This window comes from Mercenaria mercenaria, chromosome 16, assembly GCF_021730395.1.
Source record: "Mercenaria mercenaria strain notata chromosome 16, MADL_Memer_1, whole genome shotgun sequence".
Classification (NCBI taxonomy): domain Eukaryota; kingdom Metazoa; phylum Mollusca; class Bivalvia; order Venerida; family Veneridae; genus Mercenaria; species Mercenaria mercenaria.
The window spans coordinates 15,865,107-15,885,733 of record NC_069376.1 but is presented as its reverse complement, the minus strand read 5'-3'; the positions used below and the strand labels follow the sequence as shown (position 1 = coordinate 15,885,733).

At 35.7% G+C, this 20,627-nt stretch overlaps 1 protein-coding gene across 1 annotated transcript; it reads left to right on the top strand.

Annotated features, from left to right (window-relative positions):
• Positions 1–900: 900 nt before the first annotated feature.
• LOC128549490 (uncharacterized) lies at positions 901–19,410 on the top strand. The gene is given in 10 exon segments (XM_053526191.1): positions 901–2,956; positions 2,959–3,957; positions 5,526–5,661; positions 5,979–6,107; positions 6,602–6,658; positions 7,357–7,506; positions 7,847–8,005; positions 8,409–8,522; positions 8,824–8,958; positions 15,227–19,410. Coding segments are annotated over 10 exon segments (3,759 nt in total). The 5' UTR covers positions 901–1,336; the 3' UTR covers positions 15,487–19,410.
• Positions 19,411–20,627: the final 1,217 nt, after the last annotated feature.

The window sequence follows — 20,627 nt, the reverse complement described above, 5'->3', positions numbered from 1 at the left end:
TCGAACAATCTTGTTAGAGATCAACTAGGCATTGGTAAATAAAAAATATCAAAAACTAGGTAATGATACATACAAAATATCAGAGGCCTAGGCCTTGCAGTTTCAGGTAAAAAGATTTTTATTTTAAGGTTTTTTCCCTATATACATGATATAAGTCTATGTAAAACTTGGGACCCCCTGAATGGAGCCTTTTTACCACTCGGGGGTGGGGGCATATTTTCAATAATCCTGGTAGAAGACCAATAGATAATGCAACACAGCAAGTAGCAAAGCCTAGGTATTGCAGTTTCAGACAAGAAAATATTTAAATTTGTGCCTTTGTTAGTCTGACTAAAAATAGGGACCTCCGGTGCAGGGCAACTTTTCAGCCAAGGGTAACAATATGAACAATCTTGGTAGAAGACCACAAGGCAAAATTATATACAAAATATCAAAGGCCCAAGTCTTGTGGTTTCAGACGAGAAGATTTTTAATGTTTTTTTCCAGTATGTCAATGTAAAACTTTGGACCCCCTGAGCGGGGCTTCTTGTAACCCGATGGTATTAATTTGAACTATCTCGGTAGAGGACTTTGAAGTACATAAATAAAATCACTGCAGTCACCGCTTTGACAGATTCATGATTTTATATTGTTACATGTGTCTACCATATGACATACAGTCATAAAGCAGGATTATGTGCGTTAAATTTGACTAACAGAATAGTAAAAATAAATATTGAACCTATTTTCTAACCAATTCTTTCAACGCATTAGAGGCATGGCATTCTCGCAGTCACGTGCCATAAATTTAAGCAATAATGTAAAACTATGCAACACATAAACTGGTGTATCATTACATAGATGCGTACATAAATATTACATAAATGCGTATTGGTCGTACTGTGGGAATAATTAAATCGAAGTACTAGATGCAGATACTTGGACAGATCAAAGAATGATTCCATTAGAAAACGTCCTGCGATATATGAAGAAAAAGATCCCTCCACTACGTGCAAAAGTCCTCTTTCTGGTTTTCGGAGAATCTCAATTAAAGGATCCGATGGTTGAATTTGCGCGTGAGGCCTTTATCCGTATTTTCAAACATCAATGTATAATAATAGGTGAGACCCCTGCAATGTTAGAAATCTTTGGCAATGAAATTTCTAGAAAAATTGGAAACGAAAAGATAAATTCGTCTTTGTTTTCTGGCCTCTCCTGGTTTGATATCTCTAAGGTATTTCGAAAAACTTTCTAGGAAAGTTCGGATAATATATGCAAACTGCCAAATTCGTCAGGAACGTACGAAGAATTAACACAAAAAGAAAAGGAAAAATGGAAAGACATTAACATTCTTAGCATGGAAGAATGTGTTTATGACGAAAAGCAATTGAAAGCTGATGAAAGAAAAATTAAGCAAAAGGAAGAAGAAACAAAATTTTATCAGGGAAAGAAGGCTTCCTGGTGGAATTTCTACTATGGGCATCATGGAGAGAGAGATCTTTTTAGTAAACTGAGATCCTCAGTTGAAAGGAAATTGACAAGGACAGACGGAAAAGTGCTAGTTGAATCTGTGGAGGTGAGGCATGAGCCTGGAGCTGGCGGAAGCATATTAGGCAGACATTTAATATGGCATTTTAGTCAAGCTCGGTGTATTAGCGAACCGTTTAGGTGTTGTGTCGTAAAACAGATCACAGAAAATACTGTTGAAGAAATAGAAAAGTTTCGACAATACAAAGACTCAAAACCTAGACCTGTTATAATACTTCTAGATGATGAGCCAGATGGTAACATGTTTTTCCAAAAAGGTTTACAGCAGCTAGCCTACAAAACAGCATCTCCTGGAGAACTGTTTGGCATTGTAATAAATATATCTCGGGTTGCTTTGACAAATGACCCTGTGGAAGAGGCTGAAGATGGAAAAATAGAAGTAAAAAACACTTTGAAACATCGTTTGACAGAGAGGGAGAGAACTTGGTTTGAAAACAAATACAAGGAATTGGAAAAGTCAGATGTTGATGTTAGTACTCTGATAGCATTCAATGTCATGAGAAATTCCTTTGACAAAGAATATATCAAGTCTACGGTAGAGCAAATAATGAACGAAGTCTCACCATCTGAAATGAACATTCTGAAGGTTCTCTCGTTGATTTGCACTTATGAGATAGGTATACTTGTTCCTGAGAGTATATTTGATTCACTTGTAGGTATACCAATCATGACAAAGCAGAATAAGTTTGGAGATGGAAAACCGTACGGAATGCGAAGAAAGCAGGTAGTCAGAAACAGGCGACCTCCAGAAATTTTGAGTTCTCAGTCTTTAAGTTTGTTTGCTTGCAGATCTGGCTATGAGGTAAGAAACAGAGGCTTGCGTATATTTTCCCAACCTCTTGCAGAGGTCATTTTACGCTTTATACAGGAAAATCAGGCTTTGAGTCTTGAGGATATGATGATGTTTATACTTAGCCAAACAGAGCGTCATTGTTCAAAAGATAACAGTGAGTCGGCACGCTTCGTCGAAGAAGTTTGTTCCTTATTCAAAACGAGAGAAGACAGTGGAAAAGGAAAAGATGGAGTGAAAGACAAATTTTCGCGATTAATAGTTGCATTCCTTGATAAGCAAAATACAAATGATATAGAAGAAGGAAAAGCCAGTGTTGTGCGTGTCATGCGCAAATGCATTGCAATAACTGGAGATGCGTTTGTTGGGCAACAGCTGGCTAGATTTAACATCATTCACACAAAAGATTTTGAAGCTGCTGAAGAGGCCATCTGCGACTCTATTGAGATGTGTCAGAATAATTCCTATTTGCTTGATACCTATGGGCAAGTATTCAAAACAAATATGGAATACATTAAGGAAATGAACTGCCAAGGTGGTAAAAAAATTAGTGATGACAATGCAAAAGGCGTCATTTCGTTAGCATTTAAGGCTATAGACAAATTCAGTGAGGGACAGCTTACGAGAAAGATCGGTGTAATTTGAGCTGCTATTTTATGGAAGTTAGAACTTTGGTTGGACTCCTAGAAATATTCGAGTTATTTGAATGTTATACAAACGAAGATGACCTCATAGAGATCTTGACAAATCCTGACAGAGACATTGGTGGATCTTTCTTGTCCGATCTTAATGAAAATGGAAGTATAGAACAAATTATTGTGGGTGGAAAAAGACAAGTCCATGTTGCGGATGCACTACGTTTTGTCGAAGAACGGAACTATCAGGTTAAAAAGATCTACACAATATACACTACAGAAGACGTTCTTTTGTTGAGTCTCCGAGAGAGATATGAAAGGTTTTATAGAAGTCACGGTTTGAAATACCAACTGAAGTTTGGATACGGACTGAAACCTTTAATGAGGGCGTTTAAATCAAAGGATAGGCTTGTGGCGATGAGATATTTAGAAGCCGAGCGAAATCTTAATCAGTTAAGACCAGAAAATGCAGATACAAGGGATCTTCTGTTTTTCATTGGTTTCCGTTTTATGGAACTTTTGACGACGGGCTCTGCCATTGATGAAGGCCTATATCGCCAGTTGCTGAGTTATACCGCAAAACTACTTGATACCCAGACGCAAAACGATGTCAAACGATCGTACTTAGAAGCCTTTTTATTTTATTCCATATTTCATTGGCCATCAGGAAAGCGGTTTAAATTCAAGAATTTGTCGTCGCCGAACACCTATATCCGTGTACTGGAACTATGGGAACAGTCATATCAAAAAAACAATTATATTTCAAACCGAGAACAAATGAAAGCCAATAAAGGCAAAACTTACTTTGCACTTAGCAAAGGTCACCTCGGTGTAATTGATTTGTTTGAAATCGAGATGAAATGGCATGAGAAAAAAGAAAAGGAAGAAGGAATATCTCGTATGTATCTCTACAAAGACTATTTCTGGCGGGAACCATTTGTTGCAGACAAGCTTGAGAGGCTAACTGGCACGCTTGATGACTCTGGAACAGTTATAAAGCATGTGGTAAGTTGCAACTTTAATGAAGAAATATCATGTAATTTTTAGGTTATATTGAATCACCACTATGCAACTTTGTGTAATATTTTTCTTTATTTGTTTACATAGCAAATAAACGTGCATATTTTCCATTTAGTCGTGTATTCGGGTACAAGGTTTCATGAAAATATATATTGTACTTTTAAACTTTACTTCGTGTGAGTTAAGGCTATAACGGACGGATGGGTAAAAACGTAAAGCATGATTTGATTTTCTTGATTTGCAATTAACGACATATGACAAAACTGAAATGTGTATTTAAATGAATAAAAGATATTGATACTTAAACCATTGTTCTGTAGAACAGTATTGAATTGTATGTAAAAAGCAGCTGCATTCACAGTCAAATTTCGATTACAGTGGCTCAAAATACTTTCAACGTAAATAAATTGCAATTTCTTGACATACAATGGCTCAAAAATGCGATGACTCGAAAATTAGTTTACTCCCGGCATGAGTAAATCCCGTTTATTGATATCTCAATCACTCGAAACTGTCAGCCGAAGTTGATTGATAAGCGTGTTAGCGTGTCTCGTCTTGTGTTTCCGCTTAATTCATTACGTTGTTAGTTTTATAAACTCTGGAAAAAACTGTTGGTTACCTTAAATTTGTATGACATTATTAACATATTTGCGATGTACATTAAATTGAGTGATTAAATGTTTAATAACAATTACGACTTAATGATTATTATAACACCGTCCATAGTTACCTAAAAATTATCCGTAGTCAACTCGACAGATTATCGGATGCGGTCACTCATCAGACGCGTTTACTTTAAAATTTTGGGCAGTCCCTTAGCACTTCGAGTGATCTCAATCCAAATCCATAATGCATGTAATTATATGAGTAATTAATATAAGCACTTACCTTTATGACATACTGAACCATAGCGAAAAGGTATGGCAACTGAACAATATGAAATAAGTAAAATATTCTTGAAAACGGTTCAAACGTACAAACTTGTTGTAGTCTCTACAGTATGAGATAACCTCCCAAAAGACCGCGCCGATAAACTGTGTTGAATATTAAACTTCATACTTTTCAGCTGTAACATCACTTTTACAAGTGAAAACCGATTATTTCGTTACCGAACAATATATAATGAATCAACTGATACCATGTGGATTTTCCAGAGATCGAATTCGGCAGTCTGAGTTGATTAAATGAATGGGTTTATAATGTTCAGTCTTTATTAAAATCATTATTCTTTATAAAACCATACAAAATTACATAGAAAATTATATCAGAGAAAAACTACTCGTAACCGCGGATTCGAGAAAAATATTGTCCTCGACCTTTCTTGCCTCGTGAATTATTTTTTACGAATCAACACTTTTCATGTTTCATCCAGGTATTCTGAATCGAGCGTTGCGTTAGAGTATTTATTTTTCGACTGCATGTCAGTGACAGGTAACACCAATATTTCAAACTCTAATATTTAATCCATGTGCCCCTACTCTTCGAAATAATGTATTATATAATGGTCTTGGTTTGCTTGCGTTCGCTGTCTGTAATTATGAACAATATTTCAGGTTAAATATCCAAAAGGTGATCATCTTTTCAAGATAAAAGCATTTTACCCGTCTGCACAGCTTCGAAATCGCCAGGTGACGTTTGTGCTTGCGTTCACATGGAGCGGGCTAAGGGCATTCGATGTCGTTGAAAAATGTAAGACAGAGACAAAATGAACATACTTTTATTATAAATATTGCCTTGATTTCATTTTAAATATATTCAAAACGGAATTACGGAACTGTGCTTTTTTCTACAAAATATAAAGTTATCATTATTTTGCTTTAATTAATTGTAGTATTTCCTTAAAGTTTTAATGACATTTCTTAAACATCACATGTCTCTAATTTGCCTACAACAAGTACTACGTGAATAATAGGTATACCGAACAAATTTTTCAGTATGTATGTGTCTCTTTATTGAATACAAGGTTGAAACATAGTATTCAAATACTTTTGTTTTTAATTATCTAGGTGAGGAATTGTCCGGCAGTGGAGGTGATGATAACGTGGATACGCCTGAGGAGTCTGAGGCTACAGTACATGTTAAACCAAGGGAAATAGACTATACCCTTTACCAACGCAAAAGTTCTTCAGAAAACGGTATTAGAAAATATAACTAGAATTTAAACATAATATATTGTCTGGTTTGATGCCCTCTATTATGAGATACGTATCGGAAGTAATTTAATCGAGCCAGTGTTCTTGGATTACTAGTTTTCCACACATGAAAAGGAGTGCTTGAGATCAAACAATGATATTTGTGAAACTGTTTGCCGGGTATCAACATCAAAATACGAAAACGTGTCATCTTTAAGCAAAACAATGACGAAATAAAATATCATTCACAAATTGGCAATAGAAAACATAACATGCAAAATATTTCTGCTTTTAACGATTATGGATATAGGCATAACAGTCCATGCGTTTGCTTTGTAAGATAATAGATATGAGTTTAAACAGGCCAAATATTTCGGCTTTATAAAATTACGAATATAGTAGCTTTACAGAAACAAACTACTAAAAATGTAAAAGGTGAGAAATTATCTTTTTATTGATTTAACACAAATATTTTACTGAGGTATTCTGTTTTTCAGACATGTCAAATAGGTCAAGAAAAACACACGCCCTTAGAGGTTTGTCGAATTCTGAAGGTAATGAAAATTTTCATATTGGTACATGGCAGGTCGACACGTCCACATAAAACGCTCACCTGAGTCTGTTGTGAATTATTTTATTGGGTTTAATGTCGCATTGACACACTTAGTCATATGGCAACTATCAAGCTTTGATGGTGGAGGAAGACCCCAGGTGCCCCTCCGTGTATTATTTCATCACGAGCGGGCATCTGGGTAGAACCACTGACCTTCCGTAAGCCGACTGGATTGATCCCTAACACGAAGACTTCAACGCCCCAAGTGATGCTCGAACCAACATCGATGAGGGCCAAGTGATTTGAAGTCCGCGACCTTATCCATTCGGCCATGGAGGCCCCTCTGTTGTGATTTATGTCTGCGGTTATTTTAACAACCATTCGGTCCCCAATATAGGATTTATGATATGTGCATGTGAAGTAAGGCAATTACTCTACCTTTCATAATGATAAAAAGTTAATTAGTGTCTTCTGTCATAAATTTGTACCATTGTTAGTGTCTTTCTTTGGTAAGCCTCTGGAAATCGTAACTTGTAATTGCTATCTTCTTTGAAGTGCCTCACCTGGTGTGGCAATTGATGGTAGTCTGTCTTTGATTATTAAACTGAAGCAAAATCATAGCTTCATCACCCTATCTGATTTTTTTTATTTTCTTAGTCGATATCTGAAACGGAGATATTTGATTATTTGAATGTATAGGAGAATCAAAGAATGCTAAACAATCAACAAGAAGTGAGGTCTGGTCTGTGAGCTTTCCATTGGAACACTCTCGTAATTCTGGAGATGCGGTCCTATGCAGCATTCAAGACTCGGTCCCTAAATTGCCAAGGAATAGAAATACTAAAGACGGTAACAACTGCATTGATAATCTGAAATAAATTGCATGCAATAAAGTTTTAATACAAATAATCATGTTATAAAGTTATAGTTCTAATGAAACAGATGAATCTGTTTTAATCAAATATTATTTGGCTGAGTGCCAACCTTTTTACAGCGACAGTGATGATCAGTCGGTAGAGCATCGGAACGGTATTCCGAGGCCTTGGGTTCGATTCCCGGTCTGGCTGCACACTTTCTCTCCGTTTTGATATTCAAGTCCTATACCGTGACATATCGTAGATAAGAACCAAGGAACAACGTTGTCTAGAAATGCGACGTTATTTTATATAGAATATATTGTATGTTTAAGAGCACTATATTGCGGATACACAGCCGCAGTTGAAGACTTCATGGTGTGATCAACCTTCTGATATCTCTGTGAAAGCTCAGACTAGTGATATTCGAGGAGTAGTCGTGACTTCTGTTAAAATCTCTTCTACAAATGAGCCTGATAATGTCTTGGAAAATGGTAACTGATTTCACGGTGGACTTAAAAATAGCTAAGAAATAAAATTTGATCGTGCATGTTTAATAGACGAGTACTATTTTAGTTTGTGTGACCTATTGTATTATTTTCGTATTTAGTTTACTGCATGTTTTATGTAAAATCGAGCGGGAATGAATTGAGTCCACTTTGTCCATATTATGATTGTAGCTAAGCAAAGTTTAAATTGTCATTTATTTCGATGTGTAAGGTCTACCGACAATACTTTTTACATATTGAAGACTTCATTACACTGGCAATTCGAGAAATAACGTTTGATTTACCAACAATAATTATTCCATGTTTGCGAGTTGCATTATGACAATGTTTCTCTATGTGTATACTCTGAGATAAATAGTTAAATATGCAAAATTCCTATCATGTTTAGTACGTAATCGAGGCAACAGATCATCCAATTCGAAACAACACCTGGATTATGCTACCGTAGCCTCGAAAGGTACTACTCGGCAGGTACATCCGTTGTCTGAAAGACAACTTCCAGGTATAATTTTTAACAAAATGTCTAGATACGAATCAACAGAACTGTAATCAATTTTCAGAATTTGTGGAAATATATTTCGTTCTTTGATAAATTTGCTGCTATGTTCAGTTTTATTTCTGACTATATTAATTATCTCGTCACTAGTAAACAACGTGTACATGATCACAAACCATGTTTTGCTAAAGAAAAACTAATGAACATATATATCGCTTCTTATTTACATTTGTCAGAGGAAAAGTACAATCAAAGTGTGTTATTAGCCTACCGAATAATTCAGTTAATCAATTACTTTTCTCAAAAGCGTCCTCTTTTCCGAGGGAAGCTGTGAGACCGAAAGAGCCCAATGAGCAGTTTGGATTGTTCAAAGAAAAACCTGATTCGGCATTACATCATATATCTCAAGACAGTGATTACTGGGAACAGTTACAAAAAGAAGGTATTTATATTTTTACCAGGATTCATTACTATTTCAGAAGTGACGTAAAGGAACAATATTCATAGAATATATCAAATGATAGAACGTCTTGACAAAACCAAAAAGATTTACAGAAGATCTTATAACAATACATCGTCTATATGTGTCTGAGAATCATAAAACGTTAATTTTGACAATGTCCTTCTTTATTCTATTATCATATCAACATATAAACATCATGTTAACAATTTAAACAGCTTTTTATTTTTATTTCGTTCTTTTCAATACAGACAATAATCATTTATACTGTTTCGACCAGCACTAACATGAGAAAAAAATACTGTTAAAATGCCCATTTTAATATGGTACAAATCCAAATACATGTATACTCTGTAATATTTTTCTGTGCTTATATCTTTCGTGATATAGAGAAAGTTGCGCGACCAAAAGATTTCTGTCTAAGTTGAACCATCAACTATTGAAAAGTGGTATTTTGTTTCTTGTATCCAGTAAAGGTCACGTGTTACACATCAAAATATTTTATAGAAAGAAAAGAAAGAAGAAACAACTCTAGAATTATCTACGGACACTTTAATTTAGATGTTTTAAGACAGTATGATTTGATAATTGTAGTCATTGTACTAACGAAGAATAGGGTGACGAAAATTAAAGACCTGCAACTGATGAACACTGCAAATTAAAGTACTTGGCAAAACTGTCTACAATATATAGGGAAATTTATCTAAAGTAATGAAAAACTACTAGTACTAAAGTTTATTTGAAAGGTACGAACACAATGTGTTATTGAATTAACAACATTAAAATATTGAAAATGTCTGTATCACTTATTCTGAAATTACCATTTTTAGCTCCAGGTGCTCAGAATGAGCTATTGTGATCGATCACCGTCCGGCTTCCGCCGGCCATCCGGCGTCCGTCCACACTTTCCTTTAAACAACATCTCCTCCTGAACCACTTGGCCGATTTTGATTAAACTTCACAGGGATGTTTCTTTGACGGTCTTCTTTAAAAAATATTCAAAGAATTAAATTCTATATAGAACTCTGGTTGCCTTGGGAACCGAAAGGAAAATCTTTAAAAATCTTCTTGTCCAAAACCACAGGTCATAGGTCTTTTATATTTGGTACGTGGCATTATCTATTGGGGCTCTACAAAGATTGTTCAAATTATCACTCTAGGGTCAAATATGGACCCACCCCTGGAGTCTCATAGTTATATGAGCCGCGCTTCGAGAATCCAACATAGTGGGTTTGCGACCAGTATGGATCCAGACCAGCCTGCGCATCCGCGCAGTCTGGTCAGGATCTATGCTGTTCCCTAACAGTTTCTCCAATTCCAATAGGCTTTGAAAGCGAACAGCATGAGTCCTGGCCAGACTGCGCGGATGCGCAGGCTGGTCTGGATCCATGCTGGCCACGAACCCACTGTGTTGGTTTTCCCATGACACGGCTCATATAGACTTATATAGGGAAAAACTCTGAAAATCTTCTTGTCCAAAGCCACATGGCCTAGGGCTTTGATATTTGATATGTAGCATCATCTAGTGATCCTCAACCAAATTTTTTTAAATTATCCCCTTATGGTCTAATATGACCCCCACCCCGGGGCGCACATGGTGTGTATAGACTTATACAGGAAAAAAATTTGAAAATGTTTCTTGTCCAAAACCACATAGGGCTTTAATATTTGGTATGTATCATCATATCGGGGTCATCTACCAAGATTGTTCAAATTATCCCTCTGGGGTCAAATATGGCTCCGCCCCGGGGGAGAGCACATAGTTTAAATAGACTTATATAGGGAAAAAGTTTGAAAATTCTCTTGTCCAAAACCACATATGGCATAGGGCTTTGATATTTAGTATGTAGCATCATATAGGGGTCATCTACTAATTATTCCCAGGGATCAAATATGGCTCCGCCCCGGGGGAGAGCACATAGTTTAAATAGACTTGTACAGGGAAAAACTTTTTAAAAAATCTTGTCTTAAACCATAAGTCCCAGATGTTTAGTATGTGTTATGCTCTAGTGGTTCTCTACTAAGATTGATCAAATCATGACCCTGGGGTCAAGATCGACCACACCCGGGTTGTCCCTTGTTTTACATGGGCTTAATTGTTTTTGAAGCAGGGCAAAGAAATTTGAACCACAGGCGTGATGTTTGATACAGATTTCAATATCCATCATGAATTGCCTTAATTCTGACCTACTTTCTTGTTTTTGAAGGTACAGCATAGAACTTTGGACCAAGTTTGACTTGATACTGATTTCCATACTCATCTTTAATATTCTTAACCCTGAACTACTGACCTACGTTCTTGTTTTAGAAGCTACAGCAAAGACATTTGGACCACCAGTTTAATTTTAAAAACAGATTTCAGTAGTTATCTTGAATAATCTTTTACCATGACCTACTCACCTGCTTTTTGTTAGTAAAACTTAAGCAAAGAAATTTGTTTAAACAAGCAACTAAACTCAGGTGAGCGATATAGGGCCATCATGGCCCTCTTTTTTAATCATATTGTTATTGTACGCACATTAATTATTATGCTACTTGGAACATAAAGATGCCGCCTTGTCCGTCTGTTCGATCTTCCTTTCTTCTATTTGTCTGGCACCCTGTCCGAAAAATTCTTGTGTGGATAACTTCTACTAGATTTTTCAAGTGGTTTGGACAAACATAATGAAGTTAACTAGTACTTTTTGTCTGGATATAACCTTAGGACGGCCAACTATAAAAGAAACTGAATTTGCAGAACCAAAACTAAGTTTATTATGTAATAGTCTACAATAATATTTCTTCTAAACCAAACTAAAAAGGAAGGAATACCTACGCCTCACTTAAACGACAGTATTTGAATGCGACTGTATATGTAGTTTGTGTCCACAAATGTGCAGAAAAGAAAAACAATTTTAAGTGCATTTCATTTCTTCTTATTATACTGAAATTCTATTTATTGCTAAGTGTTTTGAAAGCCTTTTGTGTATGCTTGGTGATCTACAGCTGGGATTCTTTCATTAACGTAAAACTTTTTATTGAACATGTTTGTTTTGTCAATATTAACTTATAATTTACTAAGGTAATGAATTGTTAATTAATGATTACCTTTTGAACTATAACCAAATTTCAATACATTGCCTATAAACAGTCAAATATTTATCGAGTGGCGTCATTAAAATCTTCAAGGAATATAGTCTATTCTTATAAAATTAGTATCTTTGGATATACATGTACTGGGCCAGCATGGGTCTGTTTCACAAAAGTTCATAAGTTTCATCTTAACTTCTGTTCTAAGTGTGAACCTTTGAAACACATTTATTTCGTAGAAGATAACTTGTATCAGTTTAAAAATGTGTCCTTTCTTGGATTTTGGAACAAATATATTTATTTTTGTTCCGCTCAGATTTATAAGAATGGTCGAAAAGTAAAAACAAAATCCTGTGAAAATCATGTGCGCGAAATACATTATTCCTTAGTTCGAACTTTCTCTTAATAAGTAAGCTACAGTGACAGGAGTTTTGGCACCTATTCTATACAATATATTTCGTATTTCTTCCACAATTCCTCAAGGTATACAGGTAGGCAATGAAATGCAAATGCCTTGAAACGTAACTCAATCTAAGGTTAATGTTGAAAATGTTCTGATTTGTATTTTATTAACTTATTTTTACTTTGTAACCTCTGATAAGATTTTGTTTTAATTTGTAGATGATCATGACAAGGAACATAACTCCGTCGTCTTCAATAGTAATTTATATATCACCCCCTAATACACTGCTGTTTTGCCAAATTTGGATCATGTAATATATCTGAAAGTTGAAATTAGCCGAATATGTTCTGCAATAACCGAAACACGAGGGACATTTTTAAAAATAATGACAAACAAAACTTCCTGGAATATGGTAAATAGTCTGTGTACACACGTAAAATTTATTTTATCCCTTCAAAGTATTTGCCATTGACTTCCAAACATTTCCGAAGTCGGTATGGTCTTTAGTAACTGAAAAAATACCACTCCTAAGTGTTTTATTGGGTAAATATTTGCGATCAGCCAGCATCATTTTCACCCTTAGAAAAAAGAAGAATTTACAAGGACTTAGATACCATTTTTCATCTCTCAGAAACGTTTTGACAGATAGCACTTTTGTGAGCAGCAGCGTTGTCATGGGTCAACTGGAGACCACAAAGACCATTCATTGGATGCATTGATTTTGTTTCCGTTTTACAGTTGCCGGTACTTTGTCTTTCTAGTGACCGACTTTCCAAACGGTGTAGGACTTTGTACAACATTACCACTTGAGTAAAAGATGATGGAATAAAAATTTTGCAATTACTGGTCTACGGTCACCTTTTCGATGTCACTGTTAGTTGTCAACGTCGCGCTGTAGCTCAAAAAAGTATATACAGGTTATATCTCCTGTTAGGATTTGTGATATTGTTCGATCATGTAAATTTGAGATCTTTTACAGCGTTTCTATAGCACTTTTGACCCTCCTCCTTTCCTCCTCAATTAAAATGTGAGGTACCCGTTTGGCACAAACCTTTCTTAAACCAACCGCTTGGCGAGAATCTCTTGAGTTCTCTCCGTTCACATACCAAGAAAGAGCGCTATCACAGACTCTGTATACCTGGCTTCTTCATCAATCGACCGTCTTACAGGAGCAATGTTCTTTGACGTCACTGTTGTTTTGGACCTACCAGGACAAGCCCTGCATTAAAGGACTGCCTGACCATTTTTAAATTTACATACCCACCTGCAAACAGTTAACTCTGATACTGCAAACCTCACATAATAAAGTATGCAGTTCGCTGAGTATCTGCCTTCCTGATATTTTTAAAGAACAATGTACTTAAATGTACGCTCTGATTCCAGATATGTGTACGCTGCATTTCGTTTTGTTTATATGACTACACCTGATACAAAACTGAACATCTCCGAAACCGTAGTTTTCAATAAAACTGCAGGATTGTAAAGGAGTCATTCTTGTATAATCCCTGTAAAACACGAGTTTCTTGCCCGTCAAACTTAACAGAATGCGCGATTGTCATTAATTTTACAATGATCCTCGTGCATATTTTTCATTATTATGCCCCCCACCCCTTCGAAGGAGGAGGGGTATATTGTTTTGCAGATGTCGGTCGGTCTGCCGGCCGTCGGCCGGTTGGTCGGTCTGTCGACCAATCCGTTTCCGGGTGATAAATCAAGAACGCTTGGGCCTAGGGTAATAAAAGTTGATAGGGAAGTTTGTCATGACCAGCAAATGACCCTTACTAATTTTGAGATCAGTAGGTCAAAGGTCAAGGTCATAGTGACCCGGAACAGTTAAACGGTTTCCTGATGATAACTCAAGAACGCTTAGGCCTAGGATCATGAAAGTTGTTAGAGAGGTTGGTTATGACTAGCAGATGACTCCTTATGATTTTAAGGTCAGTAGGTCAAAGGTCAAAGTCACAGTGACCCGGAACAGTTAAACGTTTTCCGGATGATAACTCAAGAATGCTTAGGCCTAGGATCATGAAAGTTAATAAGATGATTAGTCATGACCAGCGAATGACCCCTATAGATTTTGACCTTAGTAGGTCAAAGGTCAAGGTCACAGTGACCCAGAACAGTTAAACGGTTTCCTGATGATAAGTCAAGAACGCTTAGGCCTAGGATCATGAAAGTCGTTAGAGAGGTTGGTCATGACCAGCAGATGACTCCTTGTGACTTTAAGGTCAGTAGGTCAAAGGTTAAAGTCACAGTGACCCGGAACAGTTAAACGGTTTCCCGACGATAACTCAAGAACGCTTGGGCCTAGGATCATGAAAAATGATAGGAAGGTTGATCATGACTAGCAGATGACCTCTATTGATTTTGAGGTCAGTAGACATAAGGTCAATAAATTGACCAGGAACATTAAAACCGTTTCCAGACTATAACTTGAGAACGCTTGGGCCTAGGATCACGAAACTTAATAAGGAGGTTGATCATGACCAGCAGCAGATGAGCCCTATTGATTTTGAGGTCAAAGGTCAAGGTCACATTGACCCAGAACAGTAGAACTTTTGTGTAAAGTGACAAATGATTTATGTTTCTTGTGCAGTTACTGAATGCATCAAGTAGGGCATTTCGTGTTCTACGAGCTCTTGTTTTTTTCTTTGATACGCTTTCATATGGTTATAATATAATACAACGTAAGTACATAAATAATCAAACATAGCATGTGTAGGGATGTTATGGATAGATTTCGAAAAAAATTGTTGAACATAGTCATGTTTTTTTTAGCTATGGATTTCGTCAGTATGCCACAGGACGCGTGCGCCGGTGTTGGTAACTTGGATTCAATTTCTGAGCATAGCCAACATCCAACTTTAGAAGGTGCAACAAGAATACAAAATATCAAAGATGCAGAAGTACCATATACGATCCCTGAAAACAGTGATTGGGAAACTGCTGTGAAAAAGAAGAAGAAAAAGAAGAAGAAGAAAAGCACTGGTGACAAAAAAGATGATACCGGAAAACAATATTTTGAGGAATTAGACTAAAGTAATGTACAAAGCAAACTGGATGTTACATGTATGTAGGAAGTGAACAGGTGTATATAAAAAGAAATACTTCATGTCAGTTTACAGTGATATTAAGATAAAAATAATTATTTATGAACATTAAACAATTTATGTTTTTGATATTTTTATTACATCTTCTTGAAAAAAACTGTTTTTACCAGATTTAGCCATATTTTGTGACGTTATAAAGATCACTCATTTCATGAAGTAAGCACTGTTGTTATAAGCCAGGTAGAATTTTAATGTACATGTCTTGGTTTTATGAACCGACTCGGTCAAACTGAGGCGCCTGTCATTTTGCTGGGATGCTTGCAATGCTTCCAAAAGATCTGCGTACAGATTTTTGTAACTCTTAAGTTCTTAGTCTTGATGAAATCACAATAAGATTGAAACGGAAGTGCTGGAATGCTTTTTATGTTGTTTTTGATTGTTTGCAAGAAAGCAGCTAGGTATTTGATATATGTTTACATAGAGACATGACAAAACTACTATGACAGCTTTCCCGGTGTGATTTAGAAAAATGTTGTAATTAATAACTGCATTAATGCGTTTTAAGTATTGCATATGTCTAGCCATACAATAAGCAAAGACTGGTCTTTATTTGTTAATGAAGTACCGTTATATGCATGTTTATAACAAGAAGCAAAGTTATCCTCATTTTCTCTGACTGAATGTTTTAAGATCTTTTGTTTAATTGTCTTTTTTGTGTAACAAGAAATGTCTTTCTTATTATAATTATGTTAATTATGTTCAAGTTTAGACGCCCATTTTGAAGAACTGTTTGTGAAAATGTTCCGTTTCCGGACTCTTAATTTAGAAAGTGTTATACCAACAGTTTTCAAGCCCGACCGCTTAGCTTAATTGGGAGAACCCTTATCTACGGATCGCAGGGTCGTGAGTTCGATCCCCGGGCGAGGTGTATGTTCTCCGTGACGATTTGTTAAAAGACACTGTGTCTGAAATAATTCGTCTTCCACTGCTAATTCATGCGGGGTATTTGGCAGTTACTTGTGGAAAACAGGTTTGTACTGGTACAGGAACACTGGTAAGGTTAATTGCCCGCTGGTATATAACGTAAATACTGTTGAAAATCTGCGCTTAACCCAAAGCTTACAAACAAAACCTACAGTTTTAAAAGTTAACAGATGACTAGGCAAAACTTGAACAGGGTCTCAATTAGGCCATATGTCAAGAAGCCATTGCCCTTAATATTGTACATAGTTTCCCGACTCTTAAGTCGTAAAATATGTAATTTATGGCTTATGAAATTGTAAGTCACTAAGTATCACTAGAGGAAGATTCCTATTATCCTTTGGTCAGTGGCTCAAAGATTAAGGACACGTTGACACACCTAACTTCTGTTTTTTCCGTTCCGAGCTTTAACTCAGAAAATAGTTTTCTAACTTGAGAATACTCACTGTGTTATGGGGTGCGGGTCAAAGGTCGATGTCACAGTGACCTGGAGATATGAAAAAAATTCATGGGTCTAAATTATATCGTGTAACAGCTTTAATGACTTTTACAGATCGCTGCATTCCACAAGAGGGAGATATTTTTTTCCTCTTTTTTTTTGTCGGTGGCTTAAAATGTCAATGTCACGGGGACCCGACCTAACTTTTGATATGTGTTTTTGTTTAGGTGTTCTAAGTCAGAAAGTTTAACACTTACTAAGGCCACTTAAATAGAATCCCTATTGTTTTTGTCTGACCAGTAGGTCAAAGGTCACGGTCATAGTGACCTCGATACTAAAAATGGACTCTGCATTGTAAGTCATAGAGAATTATGGCTATAGCTTGCAAAAGGTTTCACAATGACTTAGTACCATCAGGAAAAGGTCCTTGTTTTTTTAGCGTCAGTGCCTGAAGGGTCAAGGTCTAGGGTACCTGACTTAGGTTTTCCTTTTATTTTGTTTTCTTCTGTTTTTGTTTCCAGAGTCTTAAGCTAGAATATATAACAACAACAGCAACTTTCAATCTTGACATGATGACTTGGCGCCAACGTCGGAAGATCCCAGTTGTTTTATGGTCATTAGGGTTAAGGTCAAGATTGCAGGGATACCCCGTATCTCTTTCTTTCAACTAAGTGTCTCATTCCCTACACCTACATCCTTGTCCCCACTTTTCGCCCCTGTAATTTACGTTTTTACTTTCAGTTCAGCTTCTTAGTATTGTGTGTTATTATCCCTCATCCACATCGATATGTATTAAGTTTGTTCTAACAGAATTATCTAAAATATATAATATATCAAAATATGTGATGTTTTTACATCATTATATTTTATGGCAACTATTTAACAAAAGGTGTTTCAATATAAAAGATTTTTGTCATATAAAATACAACAAAAATTCAGAATAGACAATTTGAAAGTGATTTAAATATTTGTATATAGTTGACATATATGCTTTGCAACATAAAAGAAGGCATCTTGATTCAAACATAGATTTCAGCCCGCCCGCTTAGCTCAGTAGGTAAGAGCGTTGGTCTACGGACCTCTGGGTCGCGAGTTTGTACTGGTACAGAATCCAGGAACACTGGTTAGGTTAACTACCCGCCGTTACATGACTGGAATACTGTTGGAAAACGGCGTTAAACTCAAAACAAACAAATCAAAAGTAGATTTCGATTAAGAAGTGCAAAATTGAGCTTTTAGATGATCATATTCACATTACTACAGTAATTATATGTGTAAATATGCTTTTTGTAGACTAATACTACTAATGTTTACATCCTTGTAGATGTATGCTGTAAAATACTTTTTACAACATTTATTGTAATTTACTGTAGCTGATATTTATGTTTGTTTTATCACTATATTTTATGTGAATTGTAATTGATGCCTATGTATATATTTACAGTATGGAGATCAGACAAAAACTTACTTTAACTGAAGTGTATAGTTACCTATCATTTGTAATATTTTTTCAAAATTAGCTGCTAGTAAAATGCATATAGATAAGGAGATGATATTTTATGTTCATATTTTGCTATATTTCCGGGTATTTTATGCTACTTTTTATTCAGTAAAGTGTCTTTGAAATCATTCTGACTCATAATGGCAAGTATCAGACTTTAATTTAAAATGGATATTTATCATTTTTAGGTCGTTGAAGTAGGATACTAACTACTAATCATTTAATATTTTACACGTTGTTGGTGATTAGTGAAAATTGTTTAGTCCAAGTTTTCAGTACATTATTTATATTAAAAAGGAAAACAAGCACTCTGCAATGGTCTCTTTTGTTTTACTATAGAACCTTTAAGACACCAGCAATGAGCGTATTTTCTGCACGTTTTGTAAGATTGTTCAAACATTGCCATATGTAATTCAGTTCAATTACTACGTAAATAAATATTTATCTCATATTTCATTATAAACACATGTATTATATTCTATTGTGCTATTTAATTGACCTGTCAAAACATGTTCCCGACTTTCATGTTAATCTTATATAGGCTCGAACAGAATATAATAAAAGCCGGGTCCATATTTTGACAGGTCAAATAAATTGGACAATACTCCCGCACGATAATTTAAACGACAGCATGTTTATATTATTGTTTGATTGTTATGGTTCTCATGCATCGTTGAACTCAAAAAGGTTGTCAGTGATAGAAGTTAAGTGCATGTTAATGTTATACAAAATTGTTTTGAAACGTTTTAATGAAGAAAAATCATAATTATCGAACATGTTACCGTTTGAGTTATCGTACGGGATTCATATATAGCATAACGCAAGTCAGTGTAATAAAAATACTAATTGTATTGTTTGAATACTAGAATGTCAATAGATATGCGTCAGTAATGCATATTGATAACGAATTTGCCATGTTTTGCAAATTGTTTTATATACTAGTAGTTGGTTGACCGAGTACGATAAATAAAAACAATATTTGAAATATTAATGTGATGTTTATTACTTTGTAACACACATAAAAGCATTGGAATTTTAACATAACAAAACACATTGCATTAACCTCGGTAACAAACAATATGTGTAAAGAACATGTGAGGTTCTTCCTTCTTTACGCGTTACTTTGTTTAATATATGGCTTTTAGTCACAATGCAGCTGAATTCATATGACGGACGACATTACAGCTTTCGGTGGAAGAGGATGAGCCAGTGTGCTGCTCCAGGCAATATTTCAGGCAAGGATGGGGACTAGATAAAAATTGACTACCTGCCCTAAGCTAGGTTGATGACTTTTTCACAAGAAAGGATCTTACACCCCAAACTAGGATTCAAACCCAAAGCGTGAAGAGCAAGAATTTCTAAGTGAGTGACTTGATACGGTGTCTATATTTCGCAATTTATTCGTTATGTAAGAGCTTGCTCAAAGGAAGGCTTTCATTAAATTTGACTACATATCGTCTGAACTTTTAAGGAAATATAACACAAACTTTAAAACACTTCTAAAACTTGGTCTTACACACCTGGTATACTAAGGAGGTGAAGTTTATAAAATTCGAAAAATTATGCTTATTTTAATCAAATATTTGTAAAATGTGTCAAAAAATTTTCAAATATGGATACAATGCGAAAATCTTTAAGCACAGTACATGTTTGGTGATTGGCCACTCTACAGTTAATCGCTACGCTTTCCTGTTTGATGGTGCGATGACTAATCAAGTTTAAGACTTCTTGATGCTTTCCTCCTAAGTCCTACGGAAAACGGACGGGGGAGTGGAATTTCGTCTTGCAGCTTGCTTAGTCGTGCCCTTAAAAATTAGGCTCTTAATGTGCTATGATTTCAGACAAGTTGTTGAGTACATAGGTGTAATTATACCTTAGATTGACCCCATTTTTATGTTTAACTTTATATGATCTGATATTTTGTCACTAATGTTAGAGTCTCTCGCAGCGGGAAGTGATTTTATTTACACTGTCTTGTCTAACTTGTTGCAAATAAGGTAAGTGCCAGGTTGGCATGCCTTAAACGCGGTGCCCTTATTTTTAGCTTGTTTTCTATCCGTCTCGTACTTTGTGTTGTGCATGTTGTCTTGTTTGTTGTTAGCGTTTCTGTCCTCTTTCTCCTTACTACCCCAATTACCCCCCATCGCTCCCATTCCATTTCTTTCCCTTGCATTTACGCTTCCTTGCATTTGCTGCCTCTCTCCTTTT